At 37.8% G+C, this 23,347-nt stretch overlaps 2 protein-coding genes across 3 annotated transcripts; both read left to right on the forward strand.

Moving 5' to 3' along the window:
• The first annotated feature begins 1,131 nt into the window (after positions 1-1,131).
• LOC111333861 (alpha-methylacyl-CoA racemase) lies at positions 1,132-5,242 on the forward strand. Its single transcript, XM_022939491.2, has 4 exons — positions 1,132-1,490; positions 1,906-2,132; positions 2,337-2,529; positions 2,864-5,242. The coding sequence occupies exons 1-4, from the start codon at positions 1,163-1,165 to the stop codon at positions 3,265-3,267; spliced, it is 1,152 nt and encodes a 383-aa protein (XP_022795226.2). The 5' UTR covers positions 1,132-1,162; the 3' UTR covers positions 3,268-5,242.
• A 2,716-nt stretch (positions 5,243-7,958) lies between these two features.
• Positions 7,959-19,662, forward strand: LOC111333837 (uncharacterized). Of its 2 annotated transcripts, none has more exons than XM_022939460.2 (14): positions 7,959-8,586; positions 8,694-8,839; positions 11,266-11,368; positions 12,237-12,389; positions 12,728-12,935; positions 13,309-13,616; positions 13,773-13,850; positions 14,012-14,134; positions 14,444-14,536; positions 14,991-15,190; positions 15,373-15,482; positions 15,868-16,030; positions 16,723-16,859; positions 17,502-19,662. In XM_022939460.2, the coding sequence occupies exons 1-14, from the start codon at positions 8,445-8,447 to the stop codon at positions 17,644-17,646; spliced, it is 2,109 nt and encodes a 702-aa protein (XP_022795195.2). In that variant the 5' UTR covers positions 7,959-8,444; the 3' UTR covers positions 17,647-19,662. The 2 variants fall into 2 exon arrangements, with proteins under 2 accessions (XP_022795195.2, XP_022795196.2); XM_022939461.2 differs by having other exon boundaries at positions 12,731-12,935.
• The last annotated feature ends 3,685 nt before the right edge of the window (positions 19,663-23,347 follow it).

Raw genomic sequence — 23,347 nt, forward strand, 5'->3', positions numbered from 1 at the left:
GGATATTTTTGCATAATTTTTCATACTAACCCTACTTGCAACACGAAACCCAAAAAAGTGGTTGCAAGGGAATGGTCTTCATTTTTCTCGCCTGTCGCCGGTGGTTGGATGATTTTGAAGGTCACATAGTTTTCAGGGGAATGGAGGGGCGATCATTCGTCTCGAACAGAGTTTGAAGGAGGGAACTTAAGAGATTTAGAGGAGGATTATTGGAATACTACAGAGCCTTATGGGGGGTCTAGTAATATTCTTGTGACACAACCAAAATCCTCCTACCCTTTTTTTTTTTTTTTTGTAATAATATTCTACTTAATGTACATAATTCTTAATGTAGTTTGTAATTCTTACTGAATATTTTGTTGTGGGCCTCCTGGAAAGTAGCTTGTAGCTAAGTGGGGTTACACCACAGGAATCCCATACAATCTGTTTGTGTATGTAGCCGACCGTTGTTTTATAGAGAATGTACCAGATTTACCGTTTGCCTCACCTAGAGTGATATATTGCTGATTATGTACATAAATCATTGATAAATAAACGTTGATTTACTTTTACCTGTGGTGCATTGTCGTCCTTTTGCAAAAGAACGACTATGCACCACAGGTAAAGTAATTCAACGTTTATTTATCAATTATTGATGTACATAATCAGCAATATATCACTCTGGGTGAGCAAACGGTAAATCTGGTAGATTAGGGACCTTAAGCAGTCAGGACGGCAACGCCAAGGAAGAAAACAAATGAATTTCTACTCTTAGAATTTCAAAAATGGCTGCAGGAGCTTACTGTCTCATACGGTACCACAGCTCAACTTCAGCATGCCGTATAAAAGTAGCGTTGAGTTCCAAATGAAAATTAAAATAATTTGCCGTCCCGGTTTCGGTTAGCAGACGACGCAAATCAGATTTTGGCTTTTCACGTTGCTGTTTTGCATAGGACGGCTAAGAAATGTACAAAGTTTCAAAATGCACGTGCTGAGCTATTGTTCTGCCCCTTAGATCTCTTGTTTTTCCACGTCCTCGTTGCCGTCGCCGTCGTGGTTGCTTAAGGTCCCTATTTATAAAACAAAGGTCAGTTACACAGATTGTATGGCCTCCCTGTGCTGACTACTACTACTACCCTCCCCCCAACCCCGGGCCACCCGGACGAATCCCCTAGTTTTCAAGATGGCGGCTCTTGCTGGCATTCGAGTTGTTGAACTGGCTGGACTTGCTCCTGCTCCGTTTTGCGGGATGATTCTAGCTGATTTTGGTGCGTTAGTAACGCGGATTGACAAAGTAAGAACTATGTCCACTACTGATACACTTGCTCGGGGAAAGAGATCCATATCTGTAGACTTGCAGACTCCTAAAGGTATCGCCATCGTACGAAAGATGTGCTTGAAATCCGATGTTTTGATCGAGCCTTTTAGACCTGGAGTTATGGAGCGATTGGGCTTAGGACCAGAGATATTGTTGAAAGATAATCCAAGATTAATTTACGCTCGATTGACAGGTATTTTTTCTAAAGTTGAGTCAGTAATAAATCCTTTATAATAAAATCCTGTCGATAAATCTTTTATTGACCGATGTTGTACGGTCAGGTTGGCTGGGTATTGGCCGAGTCCTCTGTTAGCGATTTTATGGACCGAGACGAAGTCGAAGAAGCAACAAGCTTGGTAAATTTGCTAGCCTTGCATCCATTGTTAGTCCACTTACAAATTTTAAAGTTGACTCAAGTTGAGAGAGTATTTTACTGTTGTTACAAAACAAGAGACAGACTTGTATGTTCATAGAGGTGCTCTGAAAGGTCTAGGTCCATAATGTCCGTTTATTTACCGAAGTGGAGGTGAATAGAGGTTCATAATAAGGGTTTAATTTTTAAAATCATCCGCTTAAAAGCAAATTGCAAAATTATTTATGATTTAAAGGTTATGGCCAGACAGGATGTCATGCTAAGAGAGCAGGTCATGACATAAACTATGTTTCCCAAACTGGGCTGTTATCAAAGCTTGGACGCAAGGCTGAGAAACCCACTGCACCCATCAACCTTCTAGCAGATTTTGCTGGTGGAGGACTGTCTTGTGCTTTCGGAATTTTGATAGCTTTGTTTGAGAGATCCAGGTCTGGAGAAGGCCAAGTTATTGATGCCTCTATGGTAATGTCATGTTTATTTTATATTTCTGTCAACAAGATGAAAGGGAGAACTGTGCTAGTTGATTTCTGCTGACCCTTCAACTCCCAGTTGTGGTTAACATGTTACTCCCATGGAGCAATGTTTATTTTTTGTACTATGTCATTTTTTAAATATTTCTTTTGTTTATGACTGACTTTGTCTCTTTTTTCTTTGACTTTTTCGAAGGTTGATGGTGCAGCCTATCTAGGGTCTTTTATTTACAAGAGTCTTGATATGGGATTCATCTGGCAACATCCTGAGCGAGGCAGGAACTTGTTGGATTCTGGGGCACCTTTTTACGATACATATCCAACATCTGATGGAAGATACATGGCTGTTGGAGCCATTGAGTCCAAGTTTTATCGAAATCTTATTGAGGGTTTGTCATCAATATTTGTTCTTTGCACCATCTGTTTGTAAATTTAAATTGAAAAAACATTTTAAATGCTGGGATTGGTCATTCAATTCAATTGAATCAAATAATTGGTTGTGCAAACAAGCAGAGGCCATTTTTGAGCAAAATTGTATTCTAAACATCTACAATTTATCCAAATTATTTTATGAATCTGACATTAAATTGCCAAGATTTCAAAGAGAATCAGATGAACACGAAATCAAATACCAGTGAAATTAATTACCAATGAGGTAGTTGCTCCAAGGATTTCAAGGGTCAAAGTTTTGCATTTTACTGAAAGTGATAAATTGTTTTTTAGGCCTTCAGTTGGAAGAAAAACTACCATCTCAGTTTGATATAGAACAGTGGCCAAAGGCTAAAGAGGAAATTACCAAGGTGTTCCTAACAAAGACTCAGTCTGAGTGGTGGCAAATATTCAAGAATCTTGACGCTTGTGTAACACCAGTTCTTACGATGGATGAGGCACCTTGTGAACCACACAATGAAGAAAGAAAGACATTTATTTGGAATGATGGAGCATATGAACCTACTCCTGCTCCAAAACTGTCCAGGACACCAGGCTGCTGTAAAGGAAAGCCTCAGCCAAAGATTGGAGAACATTCTTTAGAAGTTTTACAAGAGATTGGCTATACAGACACAGAAGTTCAACAGCTGATCAGTGAGGGTGTTGTTGATTATCCAGACATGAAATCTTCTCTTTGATATGGTGTAGGATGCCTTTTTTGATCAGTTTATGATGAATTCTAGGTTGGGTTCTGAGAACACAAGCTTATGGAGGCATAGAGTTTTTCACTTTTCTACACATTGGACAGAATTAAAAAAAAAATGAAAAAACAAATGTTATGGACCCCTCTCCACTCACCCCATTCCCACAGAGCAAGGATGAAGATGCACAGACCAAACAAAAGACATTTAAATGAGTTGTATCTGGTTTGGGGGTTGAAAGGAAATGGTGAAAATTTATCATCATCTCCAGAGTTTAAGAGTTTCATTTGATAGAGCAGACTAGATGCTTTCTACATCACTCGAGGATGCCATCTTGTCCTGGAATTGTTTACAAAAGTTTTTCCCCATGCTCACCCCAACAATATTGCAACAACGTGGCCTCTGCTAGCGTGACTTCCCTCCCAGTCTCATACCCAGGTCCTTCTCAGCCAAGTGGTTGTACATGTAAGTTACAGTTAGGATCTGGGTACAAGATTATTCTTTTCCCCCTCCTACCCCACCCCTGCCAACCTGCAAAGAAGTCCAAGCATCAGAGTGAATTTGTCTGTGTTTGTTATATCTGCTTGGTAATTTGAAGCCATCAGTGACAACAAATATTTACCGAATATTTCTTACCTTAAGCAACAATATAGCCCTTTTCCAGGTGTTCAATTAGTAAGAACAGCACTATAGTAGCGAAGGAGTGAAAATACCTGTGAGTGTTTTGATTAACTTCGTACCCAGTTTCCTCTAACTGTACTATCGACCACTTTGTCGAGGAAGGTCTGGGTAAAAGATTAGATTATGACCCGACCCATACCTCCCTCGTTTTCGTTTTGCACCGACGATCCAGTATCATTTCCATTCGCTTCTTTTTACCACCTGGACGCCTGGAACATGCTAGTAATTACACAGTACGGTCGACTGTAACTCCCTTGTACAAAGCATTCATTGTATCAAGAACAATGTTGACAATTTTGTGCTCCTTTTTGCCGGTGTGTGATATTTTGTGCACACGTCTTATACCTGTCTCTATTTTTCAGCCACGTGGAACAGGTAAATAAACTCACACGCCAAGTGTTGCCCCTCAAGCTCTGATTGTCATCCATGTGTTTTCTCTCTTTTTTTCCTTTATATAGATTCCTTGACCATTCGATTAGATTAAAAGTTGGTTATTTCAGTATCTTCTTTCATTGTCGTTTGAAATTCATTAATGGATCTTTTTTCGCAAATGACGTGTCTCTACCAGAAAAGCGTATCGAGTTCTGAGTTGTCTTTTCAACTTTAGATAAATAACAGAGAAATATAAGTAACCAAAATGCATGATTCGAGCTGAAACAAAGCGTAAATATCTCCAGAATTTTCGGAGAGGCTAGGGCTGAAAGCGGCTATGGATTTCAGAGACTAATTCTGAAAAAAATTGATTTATTTTAGTGTTATAGAGTCAGGTTTTGGAGAACTGGGCGGAAACTCCAGAGGAAGAACTCTGAGGAGTACCCATCCCTCCCTGGGGCGACTGGTGAGCCAAAATATGGTTCTGTGAATAGTGTTATCACGACATCGATCCACACAAAAGGGCGTTCTCCCTCGGTATAAAACTGATATTTTAAAAGGCATTTAATCTCTGTTTTGTAAATTAGAAGAGAAAGTTCTGCATGTGGATCCTGGCAGTACCTGTGCTGAACTGCCGCATGCCGGCGGAAAGACCCGACGTACAATTTTAACTTTTCTCGTTTTGTCAAGTAAGTTAAGACTTAAAATTTAGTTTAAGCGAAAGTTGCTTACGACATCGTTGTACCGTTAATTGTAAATTGTTATTTTTCCTTTGTCCGTGTGACTTTTGAGTCTCATGAAATGTATTTTCATCTGATTATTTACACGATCTCATTTGTAATTTGTTTGTACTTTTATTTTAGTTCTCGCGGTGTTTGTTTAACAAAGTAAGAAGTTGAATAAATTTTTACGGACATCAGTTTGTGAACGCTGTGATCACTGCATGGAGCAATACTTCCATTTCCCGTATGTATTTGTTTTGTCAGAACCGGTTGATCGGATAAGCTCTTGAGTTGGCTGAGTGCCTGGTTTCCAAGCGATGCATCTGGCTAATCGGCCAGGGGCCATTGTTTCATCAAGCCATAGTTAATCGATTAACTATGATTAACTACGATCAAGCCGTTCAGCAACAAAATTTATCCCGGTTCGTTGTATTTGCTTTGTGACCCTAAAGCATATAACTTGGTTAAAACAAAAGACAGGCCGTCGTTTATGGTATTCATCTGCTATGGCTTTACAGTTCAGTGCGTTGTTGCACTATTATTCCAAAAGCGAAACATTCGCCATTTAAATACAATGAGTTCGTAAGACTTATGGCAAATCTGGTACTACCATAAAATCATTTTCCGGAAAGCTAAGCGGAGTCACGCGCAAGCGAGCAAAAAATCAGAAACTGTGTTGTTTTTACCTCCTTCGAATCACGCCCAAGCCCCGCGAGACGTCTTCCTGCATGGCTGAAACACAATATCCTGTGTTTAGCTGGCTGGGCTACGGAAACTTTAGCTTTGCAAGCTGATCTTGTCCCCAAGGTACCCTATCGCTTCCACTTTCACCCCCGTCATCTTTATCGATCAATTTTCAGAATCCTACTCTTTGAACTCGTCATCGAACTACATTATTAGATAGGCGTGGCGAATTCTTTAAATCTCTGGTTCTGTTAAAATTAAAACTTGTGAGGTTAAGGGTCTCGCAAATATTGTCGTCAAATCTGATAGAGCTCGCAATTTGGTTTTTATACCATTTTTTTTTTATCGGTCTCTCTCTTGAACTCGTCGTCGGAGTGTCGCAAAATATATATATATATATTTAATGTTTCTCACAGCACACAGCACGAAATACCGCAGATTAAAGAACCCCTATAAATTTGAAAGCCAAATAACATGCATCGTAAAAAGAGACCCAACTTGAAGCCACGTGAAAACAAGTGAGCTAAGCTCAGATAAGAGTGGCAAGATTCACAAGACATTTCAACACTTCGTAAGACTTCCGCAGTTTAGACAGAGCCGCACATGTAGGAAAAGTTCTAGTCTCGCTAAATCTCGCCAATTAGAGCATTAGCATGGCTACGCCTCACGACAGACGCCGTTTTTGAAAGCCCCTGATCGAAGCAAATCTATGATGTACGAAGGAATATTCTCTTCCTCCCGCAGGGCTGTTTGTGTGAAGGATACAACTGATGTATTATAGTAGTGAAACGGGTTGCGCGTCCTAGACATGCAGTTGATTTGTACGCGCAAAATAAGAATGATTTGCCGCTTTTTCTTGGCCACAAAACGTTTTTAAAAGGATCATGATCGAACAAATCTAAACTACATATAAGACAGATCCGAACAACTCTCTGATCTGTAGAGAGGTTGATAATCATTTTTCCGCGGAGGTTTATAGATACCGGTAAAGTTGCGTAGGCTCGGTTATTTCTTCAACCTACAAGGGGTACCGGGGGAATGATGGTTTCAAATGTTAAAGCAGATAAAACTGTCCTCAAAAAGCTAAACCGTTTGAAAGTGATAATGGAAATCGACCGAAAATGTCCAAAAAGCCTAGTGGCAGCATTGTTTTTTTGACAAACATTCTCGATCGGGAACGGCATACGTTCATTGGCGGAAATGTTGTCAATCGTTTCGCAACAAGTCGGATTTCACGTGAGCTCCTTGTCCCGTACTTTTACGTAGCCGTTGCTTATCAAGCCACTGCCTTGCGCAACACGTTCACCTCAGATGAGATCTATAAACTGACCCTACAACACATTACAATAATATTTTTGTTACCGATATGTAAAAAAAAACCTTTTACGAGGGGTATAAGATTTTTGTAGCGAGTTTGACTTCCCTCTTCCTCAGTCCATTTTTGAGCGAGTACAAGTTCCTGTTTCCTGATGTTGTGAAATTTTTTAACCAATGGGCCTATTGATTTGTGTAGTAAGGGTCATTTCAACTGTTTCCTCTCATTCTCCAATTTTGTTCTAGAGTTTGTCTATTGTACACAAAGCGATCCTAGGACAGGCACTTTGCAGACATCCAAACAGCTTTCTTTTCCTTTTAGTCCGCAGTCTAGAAAAAAACAACGACGATAACTTCGAATTCTTTCCTACGGGTCGAAAAAAAAAAAAAAACCGGAAAGACACGGCTTTGTCCACTCCCAGGTAGAAGACAAAAAAAAAAAACATATGAAATGAAATCTTAAGAGCCTCACGTAATCTCTTGCGTATTATTATTTTATTTTTTTCACCTCGTGATGTTGCTTGCTTTTTTTTTTTTTTTTTCACTGTTGTTGTTGATTTTTTTTCTTCATTAGTATTGTTTGTTTTGTTTTGTTTTGTCTTTTATGAGCAGTTCTGTTCCTTACAGGGATAGAATAATGATATTAAAAAATTGGTAATAAAATTGTAGAACGACTATTAGCGAGTAAACACGCCAACTTGTTATTTGTTTCGGAGATCCGCTTTAAAATTAGTTCCCAAAACGTGTTTCATGAATTTGGTTGAAGTACTGTATATGTATACTTGTTTCGTTGTGATATCTTTTTTCGAGAATGATCTTACAGTCCGGCTTTGAAATCAAAACGAGTTCACACTCCAACAATTTGAGGGAATACAACATCCGTTTGAGTTATTATTCGAGAATGGGAAGTTCGGTGTTATTGGAGTGGACTTCCATCTTCAGCCAATGCTCGAAATGGCGATGACCGCATAAGCTGTATCACTGACTAATCCATCACCCACGTGATTAAAGTACAAACTTGTTTTGCCTGAAAGTTGTTGACTCAGTTGTTTCATTAGCACAAAACGCGCGAAACGATGACAGGTTCTTTTGTTTTCGAAGCACGTACAGCGATCGATTTCCAATCGATACCTGCGAGTTATTGGACCACGGGATCGTGACGTCAAACCTTGCCCCACCAAGGAGAGCAACTACAATCACCCAACTTGGATTTCAGTAGTGCGTCATCGGAGTTCATGTTTTGAAATTTGGTACGGTATTAGAAGGTGCAGAATACCCACCCAGACATGTTCAAATTAGTCCTGGAGCATGCTACATCATCCGAAATTTAGGGGAAAGGTTACTTAAAAGATTAAAGCGTGTACTTGATGCGTAACTTGTGAGGTTTCTTCGCTCGTGAAAATGTACACAATCTGGTTTGAGGGTCATCGATCTACAACGTGGTCGTACTTGGTTGTCCTTTTGTTGATTTGCTCCGTTCTACAGCAAGCGACAGCTCAGGTGCATTTGTTTATCACAAAGGAGGATGCCATGACACATCTGAGTGAGTATATTTCTTTCAGGAAAGGTAGAAAGTTTGTAAATAGCTCGTATCAAGCCATGTGGATCGAGGGAGAAGAATCAATCGCGATGGCTTGTTCTATATTTCAGAAATGAACTTCCAAGGAAAATTGTATCTCATTCACGAGGGAGAGCCAACTACCATGGTGCAGGATACTGGTGCATTTTATCGTTTTATGTCACCGATAGATTCGTCCGTTTCAACGATTCAGCTAAGATGGTTTTCAAATCCGCTGGTAAGTACGACGTGCTAGCGAGAGTGATTCTCACACGAGTTGAACAAAGTCCATCAGCCTGTTTCTGTGAATGATTTGTCGACTTCATTTCAGTGTTTAGACACAGTATTCGTTTATTTTAGTTTACGTCTCGAATTGAGGATGAAGCAAAGCTTTCCGTGCGTTTCTGATCATTTGAATGAAAGGGCTTCTCTTAGCATCCCAGTAGCACCAATACTCCACTTTACGCAATGTTAACTTTGTAGTGCATTTTTTGTCATCTTACTTCATTCATGTGACGTTCCGCGAACTATTTTCGTCGTAGAAGTCGAGTGATTGTGTTCCAGAGAGTATTTTCGTTCTTCCAGAGTCATTCTGATGAATAGAAATCAGCTTACAACGCCAATATTAAGAACACGGAGATGGGGTACTTTGTTTTGCATGGCCGGAATGCATTCTTTCTTACTCTATTGTGCGCTTAGCAATGATTGTGAACGATCGAAAATCGGCGATTCTTTCTTCGATTTGATTGCTTGACGCTTTGGATCTTCCTGTTCAGAGCTTTGAAGGGATTAAATGAAAGGTATTAGCGATATCGGCGAACCCAGGGTTTCGTGTTGACGGTTTTTGCGTGAACCATAAAGTATTTATCGTTGTTTATTTAAGCCGGACTGATCGTTCTCTGTCTTGAATGAATGGAATTGTAATGTGATGTTTTTCAAATTGTAAGCGAGCAGACAAGCCATTTGGAGCATTTCTTAAAAAATTTGATGTATCTCAAGGTCTGGAAAGTTTCTGTCGAAAAGGCAATCTAGAATATGACTCGGGGGATTACGCTGTTGGTTTTTTTTTTTACGCCAATATTAGGAGCTTAGAATTCGCCATAACCTTAAGGAATGCATGTGGTTTTGTTTATTTCTTTGAAAGAAGCGTTAATAGTGGCAAGTCTGTAGAAATGGCCGTTTTCCAGTTGTTTTCTAATTATCTGCCCCGTTACATCATTCAAACGTGATCTTGCCACAATATCATTTCCTATATATTTTTTTTAACTGCGAGCCTTAAGAATTGGATTGTAGTATAGTTCCGTTGGGCTCGTGCATTTCCTGTTGTGGCTTCTGAAAGGCACGTAAAAGCTTGTTTTTATCGTGGATAACTCAAGATTGCAGGGGAAGCTGCAAACAATATCAGTTGGATAAGCCAAAAGCTTGTCAAGGCACGGTATGGAAACGATTTTAGATTTGATGAAGGCGCATTGCCAAGGGGAGGAAAACAGAACAATAACTAGTAGTCATTCAGTCTAAACACTTGGTTTGCAATAAAGTTGGCGTCCATTATTATCATTTTATCCATAATGGCATTTCCTATTATGCTACGAGTTGAATATTTGACTTTCAAGAAACTATTAAATGTTTGTGGTGTAAGTTACACAACTTTGATATTTATTTTTTGCCAAAGCAAGATAACTTCAGAAATTAATCAATCGTGAAACCACGGACGGATTCAGCGCCTTCCATTTAGTAGGATTCTGCACAAGAGCTAAAATAAACGGAACTCGATTGGGCAATTTCACTTTGAATTATTTGATTTTCAAACAAGTGTACACGTAGATATGAAAATCAAGCAGAAAAGGCTTCAGGCAGTGTTGCAATAACTTAAGGTCCTCTAATGATATTGTGTCAGGGCTTTGTGCATAAAAACCATGGCTGAGAATCATGAACTTCTAAAGAAGGGAAAACTCTTGAATCTTTACAAGCTAATTCACTCTAAAAATATTAAAATGTTGGAAGTTTTCATGAGAGCATACCTTGCGTGAAATTTGTGGCTAGAAATATAATACCTAAATATGTTGGAAAATTACTTTAAGGGTTGTATGAAATAAAATCTTTAGAAGCAGAGGGCTTGAATATTTGATTCTGTTCTTCAGTTTTTTTTGTAAAGTTCTGCTAGTTCAGTGTTTTAGAATTGGATAAACAAGAAGGCAATCTCATTTTTTGCCCTGTTATAGGGCTAACGCTCAAAACATCAGCTTTTTAACTCTTTATGGTGATTATTTACAATTTCAACTTAGTTGATAAAACCAAATTACCTCCTTACCCCTGCCGATGCAGCACCACAGTTTCTGTAGAAACTTACCCCCTTTATTAATATCATCTTAAGTAATGTTTGCCTGATATTATAAAATAGCTGAGATTCTCTTAAATTCTGGAACTCACTAGCTGGAGGCAAGCAATTTGCAGACTTTTCTTTTTTTTTCTACCAAAAAAAATAAATTGAGTTTGTGGAGGCATTCCTTAGATGGATCTTTCCTCAGAATTAACCTTTGAATTAATTAGTAACAAACCCTCAGAACTAAATTTATAAGAAATGGGTGTTAGACAGTATAGAGAATGGCTTGTTAGATCTTGGGTGTGCAACGTCTAATGAATAGATCATCCGTTCTTTTACAGGTTTCTCATTACAGCATGAGTTTCAAATCAAGTGATCATAGTATAATGCCTGATCCCGTAGCAGCCATTCCTTTAGAAGGAATAGTTCCACATGCTGAAAAAGGTGTGAATGACCTGTCACGACAGGTTCACATTTTAGTTGTTCTGTATAAGGAATCTTTTAAAGTGATCCATCTGTTTGTTTGTAAATAGAAGTTGTAAATATGAGGTACGTGTATGTACGTTGTGAGAGTGCATCTCAACGTGTGTTAACATTGTTAGTTCCTTTGGTAAGGTACTCTACACAAAACAGTTTGAAAACATGTGAGGAAAAAAAAAGTTTACTTGATAAAGAAAATAATTGTGAATTGACTAAATGTTTTCCAAAAGATACAGTTAATAGTGGGGCTCCTACACGCGCTTTGCGCGCGTGGGGCAGAGCCCCATACCCATGGAATATGTCAGCCTCTCCTCGTTTGCTTGTCACGTGGCTGACCGAGCGTATGCACGTATGTGCCTTCAGGTTGCATGGGTAGGGTAGGGGAGACTATCAAAACGAAGGGAGGGGTGTCTTAGACGAGTCTTGGCAAATGCACATCTTTTATGTTATCATTAATATTACAAACTTGGGAGCTCCACTTTTAGGCTTGGCTAAATCTATATATTAGTTTTAAGCATATACAGGACAAACATTTAAGATCATAGCTCAAACTGAATTTCAATTAAGTCTTTCATCATACCTTTATAAAAGATACTTCTTCCTATCTTGGGAGCAATGGCATTGAAAGTGTTTAGGCAGTCAGAATGTGATTCTTAAAAAAAGGGAGGGTCTAAAACTCTCTAAAGGAACCTGTTGCTTTATCCAAATTCTTCACACAAAGAGTCCCATTTTCTTAATTATTAATTGACATCCCAAGGTAGAGAGAGTAATTTTTTTTTTTTTTTTTTTTGTCATAAATCATACTCATTTGTTGTGTTGGTTTGTCTCGCAGCCTTTCAGGTTTCCTTCTATTGTCCTGGTACTAGGAAGGGAGAAGTTGACATGACATTTGCCCTCAACTACAGCAAAATCATTTCAAGTGCGGTGGTGACCAAGGAGATCAAAACATTTATGCTTGTAGTCAGAAGACGTTGTGAAAAAACAGGTAAATGAACTAACCTTCATTGTAACTAACCTTCATTCTGCTTTTCTGTAGGGGTACATTTCAAACTTTTCATTTTTTTCAGATACTGCTTTTTATGAGCCAATCCTTACATAGGATAGAATATAGAAAAATGTCAATTGGGGGATAAATAGTCAATCCCACACCAAATTCTCAGAACAAGCATGATAAGAAATATTTTGCAGACTGGAAAAATTACTAATAAGATCTTTGTACTGAAAGGGTTGACCATGAAAACAAACAAAGACACCAAGCTTTATCAAATAATCAAAAATGATGAGGGATATTCAAGTTTATTAAGTGATGCTATTTTTTTTCAGTAGTAGTTACAGGTGGCAGTGATAATTTCACTGAACAAGTAACGTCCTCACCATGGTCACGCAGTAAAGTTGTGGGACTCTGTGCTGGTTTGACGATTGTTACCGTATTAGTTGTTGGGCTGGCGTTACTGTGCCGTTATAATATGAGACAGAGGAAGCTGAAGATGGAGTTCGAAGATGATGTGGAAATGTACCGCAGTGGTAGCAGGTTTGTTACTCAGCTGTCTGTTTCATGCACAGTTGTTCCCCAGTTAAACAAGCTGACCATGGATTCTCTAGGTAGTTGTGATGGGGTCAGTGGATTATGACGTAGTTTCTTTTGCATTTGGGAGGGTTACCTGATCTTGTAACTTAACAAAAGTTATTTGAAATGTGGTATGAAGTCATCTAAGGAAGTGAAAGAAATGTAATAAAAAAGTGGAATTGATACTTTTAAAATGAACTGTAAGAATTAAAGTTAAAGATTCAACGACATGACGTTTTGTCTGCAAAACTTCAGGTCTTTGAATGGCTTACTTTTTTCCTTTTTGTTTACTTAATATTCTGCTTTGAAAACTTACAAGCTTCTTTTGAAAAACCAGCTCATCCAAGATTTACAAAAAGGAAGAGCAAAAGGAAGAAGTTGATGAAACAGTGGATTCCTCAAAGCCTGGGCTGTTTTACAGCCCACCAAGGCCTAAATATCCACCTGCTGGGGAAGGAGGACGGGGTCGGGCTAATACTAGTGGCAGTGACTCCTCAACAACTGATCTGATAATTCCTGAGGAAAGTAGTGATACCTGCATTCAAAAGCAATCAGAGGGAAGGAATAGCGCTAGAGATGCCAGACATGGAGCAAGACATAAACATCGACGACATGAGCGACAATGGAAACATGGAAGTTTGTCTAGTATGTTTGTTTATTTCTTTGTTTATTTCTTTTTTTTAATGTGGGTGTGTTTCTGTATGTAGGAAACTGTGTCATCTGGTAGAATTACTGTACATCAGGCGATTCACGATTTTGTTAAGTTTTTCATTTAATTGTCTCTCTCTTTATTTGGCACAGATACAAAATACACCTGGATACAAGAGAGACCTTTGTCATCTTTTCAGGAAACAGAATCTTTATTGGAGAGAAGAAATAGTAAGGGAGTGTTTTGTAATTGATTCTTGTTCTGATAAATCAAATAAATTGTTGCATATGCTTTCATTTAGTCAACAATGGTGTATTGACTGCACTAGTGTGTCATTATTATATTTAAATTTATAAGTTTCTACCAACTAATAAAGATTTTTTTTTCACAGCTCCTGATGAAACTCAAAATACTGAAGGACTCTTGACAGTCTTAAATGAATTTTGGGTGACAGAACTTGCAGATGTTTTGATACCACGAGACCAAGTGTCAGTAGGAGATCCTTTATATAGAGGTTAGCTAGATATAAAGAACTGTAGATGATATTTTATCTCTTGGCACCATAACTTGCATTTCCTTAGAAAACTTTGATAACTGAGCAACCTGGCTTACAATTGTAAAAGTTATTAAACTTTTAAGTTTTGACAGCGAATTGACTTATTCTTATACCATGACATTTTAATTACTCTAAAGAGAGGAGAAGAAGGATTCTAGCTACAGTTTTCATGTGCCAATTCAAGTCAAGTATGCTAATCCTCAGAATTAGTTATCTGTGAAAGAGAAAGTTGATTCATGGCTTCACCTTGGGAAATTGATTTTGCAGGAACATTTGGATGTTTGTACAAAGGCTCCGTGCGAGGATTAAATGAGGAGCAACCTCGCAAGAAAATGGAAGTGTTCATCAAAGCACTTCAAGGTAAGGCAAACGGGAAAGTCTAGTGGAGTTTGTAAAACAGTTATCTGGAGGCATGCCAAGTTATTTGGCGAGAAGTTACAAGGGAAGCAGACACAACACTTGTCAGGCATATCAAGGACAAAGATTGTTGCCTTGGTGTGCCTGGATATGCATAGCAAAGGAACGAGTAGTGTGGAGATTTGATTTGTAAATTTTGTGATATTAGCACGGCCTTAGTCTAGAGAGAGCATGCACCTTTTTAAAGGAGCAACTCAAATTAATGCTCCTAGGTGAAGTATGGTTTGACCATTTACGTGTTTTGGTAACTTTTGGTGCAGCTTTAGGGTCCTCATTACATTCTTTTTCTCAGCTAGTTAAATTTTTCTGGGTTCGTGTAATTATAAGTGAAGTACATCATCCAGTTGAGTTGTTTGTCCTTTTTTTTTTTTTTTTAACTCATTCTTATTTTTTGCAGATGAAGCAGACATGGACACTATTACATCTTTTATGCAGGAAGCTATGGTCATAAAAGGCTTCGAGCATCCAAATGTGGTGGAACTTGTGGGTGTGGTTCTTCAACGTTCTACACCACCTTACATTGTAACTCCCCTAACAAGAAATGGAGACCTGGGACACTTTTTGAAGATTTCAAGAGCAACATCTGCCAGAGTACAGGTGAGAATGCAAGAGGAACAAAGAAGCGGGTCTTGAGACATAAGAAATAGATGAGGTTGTGTGCTTAGAAATTGGTGCATTTTTGTTTTTAAACCAATAACAACTGCAAAGATAAAGAAAGCATTAGAATGTTGAATACTTATATTTCGACTTCTCACTAGTAATCTTTTTCTTTTTAATAGACAATTACCTCACGCCAACTTATCAAATTTGGAATTGAGATCTGCAAAGGAATGGATTATATCACTCAGAAAAAGATTGTTCACAGAAATCTTGCAGCAAAGAACTGCATGTAAGTATTTCTAATCTCAATTTGCTGTTTGCTACCTGTAATTGCCTAAATAACGTTTTCCTCTCTTACTCAAGAATTTTGATGACTCTGGTAGATTATTCTATAAAAAATAAGAATTTTTCAAACGTTTCTGTCTTGTTATAAGGCCATCTAACTTTTCCCAGTATTCATAATTTCCAAAAAAGTAGTAACAGTAGTTTTCATTATGCAACTGATAATCGCATACTCTAGTTTACTGCTGATGTACTAAGACTCTTGTTCCAACTAAGTATTTAGATTACCTGTAAACCATTGTACAGCCTTAAGATGATTATTGCATGAATAAAGAGAGGATTGGGTTTTTTGTCTCAAGAATTCAGACTTACCTGACTTTGCTATCCCTTAGTGTCAATGATGATTTGAGTATAAAGATCACTGACTTCAGTCTGGCCAGAGATGTGAACACAACCAATCTGAATGACAAAGGAATACGGTCTAGACTACTTGTTAAATGGACAGCGCTTGAAGGTTTAGCAGAGGCAGGTCAATTTTCAGAAAAAAGTGATGTGGTATGTTTTGAGCTTTTTCTTTCAAAGTTTCATTTGTTTGTTTTGTGCTTTATGGAAATTAGGACCGTGATTAAATTATAGTCACTCACTTGGCAGTTCATCATTAGCTTAGAATGTTGCATAAAGGTTAACACTCTTTCTCCCCCCCCCCTCCCCAAACAGAAGTAAGGAATATATATGAAACATCAGTATGCATATTCTCCCTGTGTTCGCCAAACATTCCCTATAGAACTAAATAGGAGACTTTCTTTAACAATCTAGAACTACATAAGTTGGTTATTATTTCTTTCATTATCGTGACCTTACTCTTTAGTTCAGTTGTGATAAACCAAAGAAGAATTTGAGTGCTACATGTACTCTCCTAGAAAATTTCAGCTAAAGGGGTTCACTTAGACAGCATCAAATTCTCATGAGTAGCTTGCAGAGAAATGTATCATCGTCAATATTGAAAATTTGTTTGTAGATCATGATCATAGAAAGGAATCAGGTATACTTAGGCAATTCAGTTATCACAATGACATTGATTTTGCGCAACAGAACAGATTTCACAGCCTTTAATATCAGCCTTTTAATTTTGCACATTGCATATTTGTTCATTGTTATGCTTCGTCATTGTTTAAAATATAAAAACAGTCACATTAAAGTGAGATTACTCTTCCATTACTCATATGGTGACATTTGTTCCTTCACAGTGGTCATTTGGAGTTGTTCTATGGGAGCTTGTAACTCTTGCTAAGGCACCATATCAAGCTATTGACAATTCAAAAATGCAGCAGCATCTGCAAGCTGGACACAGACTACCTCAACCAAATAACTGTCCATATGACTTGTAAGTTTTTTAAAATTTGTTTCTTTCAGTATTAAGGTTAAAAAAAACTTTTTTGGGGGTTTTTTCTCCAGTGAACTGTAAGCTTATAATTTCATCTTTTTTTTTTTAAATGAAGAGAGTGATTCTCTGAAAGAGCTCATCTTGTTATTCATAATGCTTAGGAAAATAAAGAAAGGGTTGGTTCAGATACTCCACTAACATAGTTAATGTCTATTTTATAGCTATTGCTAAGAAATTCTCCAAGTACTTTGCATTTTCGTGTTAGATAGAAGGGAGAATTAGGTGTGATATCTAGATGACACACCCAGTTAATAAGTTTTGAAATTTTTTTTTAACCTGTTGCTAAATTATGTTTTGGTGTTGGGAGGAGAATTCAGATGTGAAACAGGTCAGAGTTTAATCCTTTCACTCCAAGAGGTGATCAACATGTAACTTCTCCCTATAATATCCACACAATGTCCAGCAAACAGGTAATGAGAATACAAAATCTTATTAGGTAGATGTTGTTATCTTGATCAAACACCATATCCTCATCAATAATTTTGAAGGAAATATGTAGCAGGTAGAGGGGAGAATTAGCAACAAGATCTTGGTAGTTAAAGGGTCATGGCATTGTTTTGATCCTTCTGTGTCTTTTTGCAGATATTTCTTCATGACGAGCTGCTGGGAATCCAGTCCAAATGCAAGACCAACATTTAGTTTGTTATTAAAGCAGTTGGAACACTACTCCACAAAGCTGCAGCAAAATGGATTCAAGTTTGAGTATCTGCCAGAGTCTGACTGTTAATGAAGGGAAATTTCTAGCTGTTCAGGGCATATTGTTATTACTCAAATATATAATTTTTGTATTCATCATTGTACCATAGGAAAATAATAATTTTTGTACATTGTATAGATTTATCAAATGATAGCCGTTTAAAATTCATGTAGCCTTTAATTGAGGTATGTTTAAAGCGGGGCATATAAAGATTCTTTGGTTGTATTATAAAAGGAGGGTCAGTTGTTTAAAGATATTAAGGTACTATTTATCATTGAAGGTGAAGTTTACTATGTATGTCTGTTAAATTTTGCTTTTGAAAACACAAGCATACGGGAAGACTTCCATTTTACAAAGTGTAGGTTATGGGTCAGTATTTTCGTATGATTTTTTTCAGTGTTGGTCATAGCTCTTTTCTATTCTAATGTTGTGTAATGATTGTGAAATTAAAATCCATTTTTCATTAAGGACGTTGTAGTTTCGGGAGGAAGCCCCTGTCAACAGGATCATAATCTCCTAGAGATGGATCACAATTTTGGATTGTAAAGCTGTTCTTCAAATGGAACACCTTGTATTTTTCATTGTGATTCACTACTATCTAGCTGCCATAAAATTCTATGCATTTTTTTTTTTTTTTTTGTTGCTGTCTGGTAACGTTGTCGTTTTTCCTGAGTAACATTTTAGTGTTTTGTTGTAACCGTCATTGGTGGCATTCAACGTTGGATTTCGGTGTTCACATGCAAGTCATTATGTAAATAGTCACAGTTCCTACCCAGATTTTTCTTGGAAATATTTTATATTCAAGTTATGCTGTGTTCATCTTGTTTGTTGAAAATCAACATTGGCATATGTATTATATAGTTTTGCCCCCACTCTTAATGTTACTTCGTGGATGCTATTCATTAGAAAACACTATGTATGTTGTTTGGTAAACCATATTCGTATTAATAGTATCACAACAACTTCTAAATTAATTCATAACACCTAAACAAATTTGTTGCCTTCAGACCCTCAAAAGCTTACACTATGAATTGTTATTTACTTAGTAATAAAGAGGTATTTTTCTACTAAGTTTAAAAAAATATGCCACTGCGTGATTTACTTTAAAAACTTCTAATTTGCTAAAGAATGTGTGCTTTAGTGGGTATTGAATGTATTCAAAAAGAGTAGCACCTGTCCTCATACAAAACACGGGATAATTTTAGGACAACTTAAAATTATTTTGTGAATAAGTTCAGTGTTTGCAGAGGTTTGAAAGATGTTTACTATGCTTTCCAATGAAATATATAGTTAGCAAATTCTGCAACATGCTCTTTTGAACATCTAGCACAGTAAAATTTTCAATGTAATTTATTATGCAACAATGATTATGGTGATGCTAGGTTTGGATCACATTTGAGAATTAGCAGTAACAAGCTACTGCAAATGTTAGTCTGTAAATAGTTGCGAATTTGAAATATTTGAAGTACCATCACATATGGTACATTCTTTGAAGGTGAAGTACAGTTGATATTAAATCTTGCCCATCTGTAGCCTCGTGTTGCTTTTGTGCAAGACAAGCACACAATTACAAGTTCTCCATATATTAGTTGTTAAGTACTAGTTGTAGTTTACAAATGTGTTCTTTTGGTTCATGTTCAGATCTGTACAATGTAACGTTAGGTTTTTTTGACGGGATATGTTTAATGGTACATCTCGAAAGTATTACAGAATGAACGCATTTTTCTTCAGCATATCGCATGTGTGGCTTTTCTTTAGAAGTTAACCTCGTAACACGATTTTCAATAGTGTTTGCTAATTGTGACACGACATTGTTGTGTAGAAGCGTTGTCAAGGAGCCAAGGTTGAGCCGCTTGCTTTAAACATACCTTAGAACGAAGATGTGTAGATACACTATTAATAAAATGTTTTGTAAAGAAATATACATATACCACGTTAAAAATAATTGCCAAAAATATATTTGATGTGAATAGTGATTTTAATGTAATCATTTCATTGAATATGAATGGTTTAACCTTCTGGCAATAAATGTGTAATTTAGAATTCCTTGTGGGGTATAAGTAGTGTTTATATGTCATAGGCGATTGAGCTTTGGTGTTGATGTTTAAGAAAGCTCCCAATGTATGGTCCCTCGGGAAACTAGTTTTGTTTTCCAGAGAGTCCTGATGTTTCCCCGAGACGAAGTCTGGTAGCCAATCAGAACACAGGATTGGCTAAATCTTTCCCGCTCCTTAAAGACATCCCTAATTTGAAGATGTATTTTACTGGTTCCGTTTAAGCTGGTCAACTGCGGAATCATTAACAATTATTCCACGAGCACGCGTTAGATATGAGATGATAGCCAAGGAGGCGCTTAGCGCCGAGTTGGCTATAATCATCTCATATCCAACAAGCGCGAGTGGAATAATTGTTTTATAAAAAAAAAAAAAAAAACGCCCCCCAAGATATTAGACAAATCTTCTGGACTTTACTTTGTGAGAAGAAACCGGATGTTACAATGTACAGATATTAGATTATGGTATATTGGCTCATATACCTTAATTAATGGCTAAGCCAATAAAAAGTCTTGAATTGCATTATCCAATGATCCAGTTTTTAATAATTCCTAATACATAGCCATCTTGAATGAATATCCAGCAATCAGAGTTGAACGGCTGGTAATGAGAATCGAAGTGTTTGATTGAAGAAAATAGTTTTACAAGAGGAAATAAACATATCGTAATAATGAATGATAATGACTTGTTATTTACAACATTGTCCATCTAAAGATCTTAGCGGTTGTTAGCAACGAGAGATAAAAAACAGTTTATCGTGTCTTAATCAGGAACAATGCCTGAAGTCAGTCAATGATATCTGGGAGAAGTCTTGGTAGGATCATTTTACCAATGGCCGCGCTCGGATTAAATGTGTAAACTCCTAATCTACGATTTTCGTTTTCCTTTTTACTTGTTTTTTAAACAAAAATCAGAAATACTTTGCCCATCCCTTAAATGTTGGAATTCGAGAAAGTACTTTATGCCTAGAAGTTTTCTTTTTAGACCTAACTTGAGGGCCTTGTTCAGAAATCAATATAATCCTTAACTAGACATGTAAACTGCTCTTCCAGTTAGCTACGAAATCTTTATCGCCAGTAATAATCATTTCCCTCAAGAGATTTTTAGAAAGTTTTTGAGATATATAATGAGATATTCCTTGCAAGAAAAAGGTAAGGATTTTAAAAACTTTTGACTATCATACGTTACTGGGAAAAACGTTAAGTCACCAAGCTTGAGATAACATGTGATTTCCTGCTAATTATTAAAAAAAAAAAAAGAAGTTTGAAAAAACATTTTGGACAATACACTTTCGATATAAAGCCTCTTAAAACAAATCTTCAATATTTTCTTGGGCTGCCCGACGTATTACCGTTAAAAGGCAAATGACTTACTCTTTTCTCAGTTTGCTTAGTCAATAAATAGCTTTAAAAAAAATTAGTCAAAATAAGTATGGTTGATAACTTAACTATTCGCTTTCGGGAAGTTTTTGAACTGTTAAAACGTTCATCAACACGACTTTATGAACTGTCCTGTCCCAGGCTCGGGTGAGTTCTTTACAGAAGTGTTGCATGCATGGACAACAGCTGAGTGCCTCAAGTTAAGCTCGCAAATGGCTCCCTCTTTCTACACGGGGGCAATTGACAGTTACGAGCTTAAATTGGTCCAGTTCATTCCGTTACAGGGGTTTTTACTTTACTCGTGGCCATTTGGTTGTGAAAATTGTGGCCAATTCCCAAAATCAAATGTCACGTTGTCACCAATCAACATAAAAGAAGCCCACTTAGACACTTCTTCAAAGCCATTGTTTCTTATCCATTTCCTGGTCTCGTGAAGAGATTCACTCGCACTTTCACTGCGGTACAAGTGTTTGTAGAAACAAGTCATGAACTGCTCTGTGGCTGTGTCATCTAAGGCTCACTGTGCCGCTAACACTGAGCGAGCACTGGATCCTAAGAACGCTCGGGTGATTCCAATAACTCCCTCGGCTTTAATCTGCCCACGGGCACTGTGACAACAGCTGAGTACCAACAGTTTAGCTCGTAGCTTAATTTGTGAAATGTCCGCCATCGTCAAGAGGTAGACATCATCTCGTGGAACACAGTCAGCGGGACAGTCAGGGGAAAGGACAATCTCTCCTCTTTCAGCATTACCATGGGCAGCCAAATGAATCAGACTCACTGAATGAATCATTTGAAGTACAGCCTGCTTTGTCGCCGTGTTCTTCAATCAAAGGCTTTACCCCAAGAAGTCTTCCAAGCATCTCTGATTCCTTTTTTGCACAAGGCAATGATGTTATAATCATGCGTCTTCCCTTGTAAATCACCTCTCCAACTTTAGGGTCACCCATGCACTATCAGTGCATCTGTTTGACTGTGATACTGTGGAGGACTGTCCTGAATAAGTTTGAGAGTCGTCAACGATGGAACGATGCGAAGCTTTGATGACTCCGATAAATACTTTCCTTCTTCGTTAGTTAACGCGGCAAATGGTACCTGGTACATACAGGAATCAGGGACAATTATGACCTCGGGCTCCTTCAGTAAATCGGCTACAGGAGCGACGATTATCTTGTAACACAAGTCAAGGTTTTTCTTGATATGCTTGTCTTCACAATCACGCAAGAGTGCGTAGTTTCTATAGTGATCTGACACTGACTCGGTGTCATCTAGAGATCGATCTTCACAATTCTGTGCGGGTAAAATGCCAAGGCCACGAAAGCTTTCTGTAAAAAACTCATCCAAGTCAGGGACAAATTCGGTCTTCACGTTTTTGTCCAGGCTCGCTTTCTCTTCTGTAAAAAGGAAAGCTCCTGTAGCTTTGAGAATCCAGTACCGTACATCCTTTTCTCCAGCAGAGATGTAGAGGCATGCAGAGTCATTTTTCTTTGCGACAATGTTTTCAATACCACACCAAGATTTCGGATTACTAGAGATCTGCTCTTCAGCAGAGTACCGAGCTGCCATCAAGTCGGCCAAGCCTTTTGCCCGTCGTAGCTCCTCGACGTAAAGGGCGTCTTGTGGCTTATCGGTCGCAGAAAGCAACCTGCTGAGCAACTCGTAGGGAGAGGTGCCGTGCGTGTCTAAAAGTGATGATTTTAACTGATAAACCTTGTTTCAGCGTGAAGTAAAAGTTCTCTGAAGTATTCTCTAAAACCCGATGAATTACACATTGTTAGCCACGCTCTTTTCATTGTAGTGCGGATACGTTCGTCAAATGATTTGGCAACTGAACAGTCTGCGCCTAATCCCCCATTGTTCAATAAAATTGAGCATTCCTGGCACAATTCGGTGACTTTAATGGTCAAACCAGTATTCAAAAGGAAGATGGCGACAGCTAGACCTATTTTGATAGCTGATTTGGTAGATTCTTCTTCTGTGGTGTCCATTATGGCCTTGATCACTATTGGTTTGAGGAAAAAGAGAGGTCAAACACATGACAATAGAAAGTTCCCGCACAGAGGAACAAAATTTTAGTGCAAAATGTTATTAGGGACCTGATGTATATTTGATGTTTGAGCCGCTTGTGCTTGAAAATTTGCCAGCATCCGATAAAACTGTATTTAATGTAAAAAAAAAAAAACAAACAAAACAGAAACCTATTTATTGTTTCTTCATAGCTCTTAAAGTGCCCATAAACTCCCAAATTATTTTTGCTTAAATAAATTTTTATAATTCTGACCAAAATGGCGCAAAAAT

Source organism: Stylophora pistillata, chromosome 4 (assembly GCF_964205215.1).
Source record: "Stylophora pistillata chromosome 4, jaStyPist1.2, whole genome shotgun sequence".
NCBI classification, from domain to species: Eukaryota; Metazoa; Cnidaria; class Anthozoa; order Scleractinia; family Pocilloporidae; genus Stylophora; species Stylophora pistillata.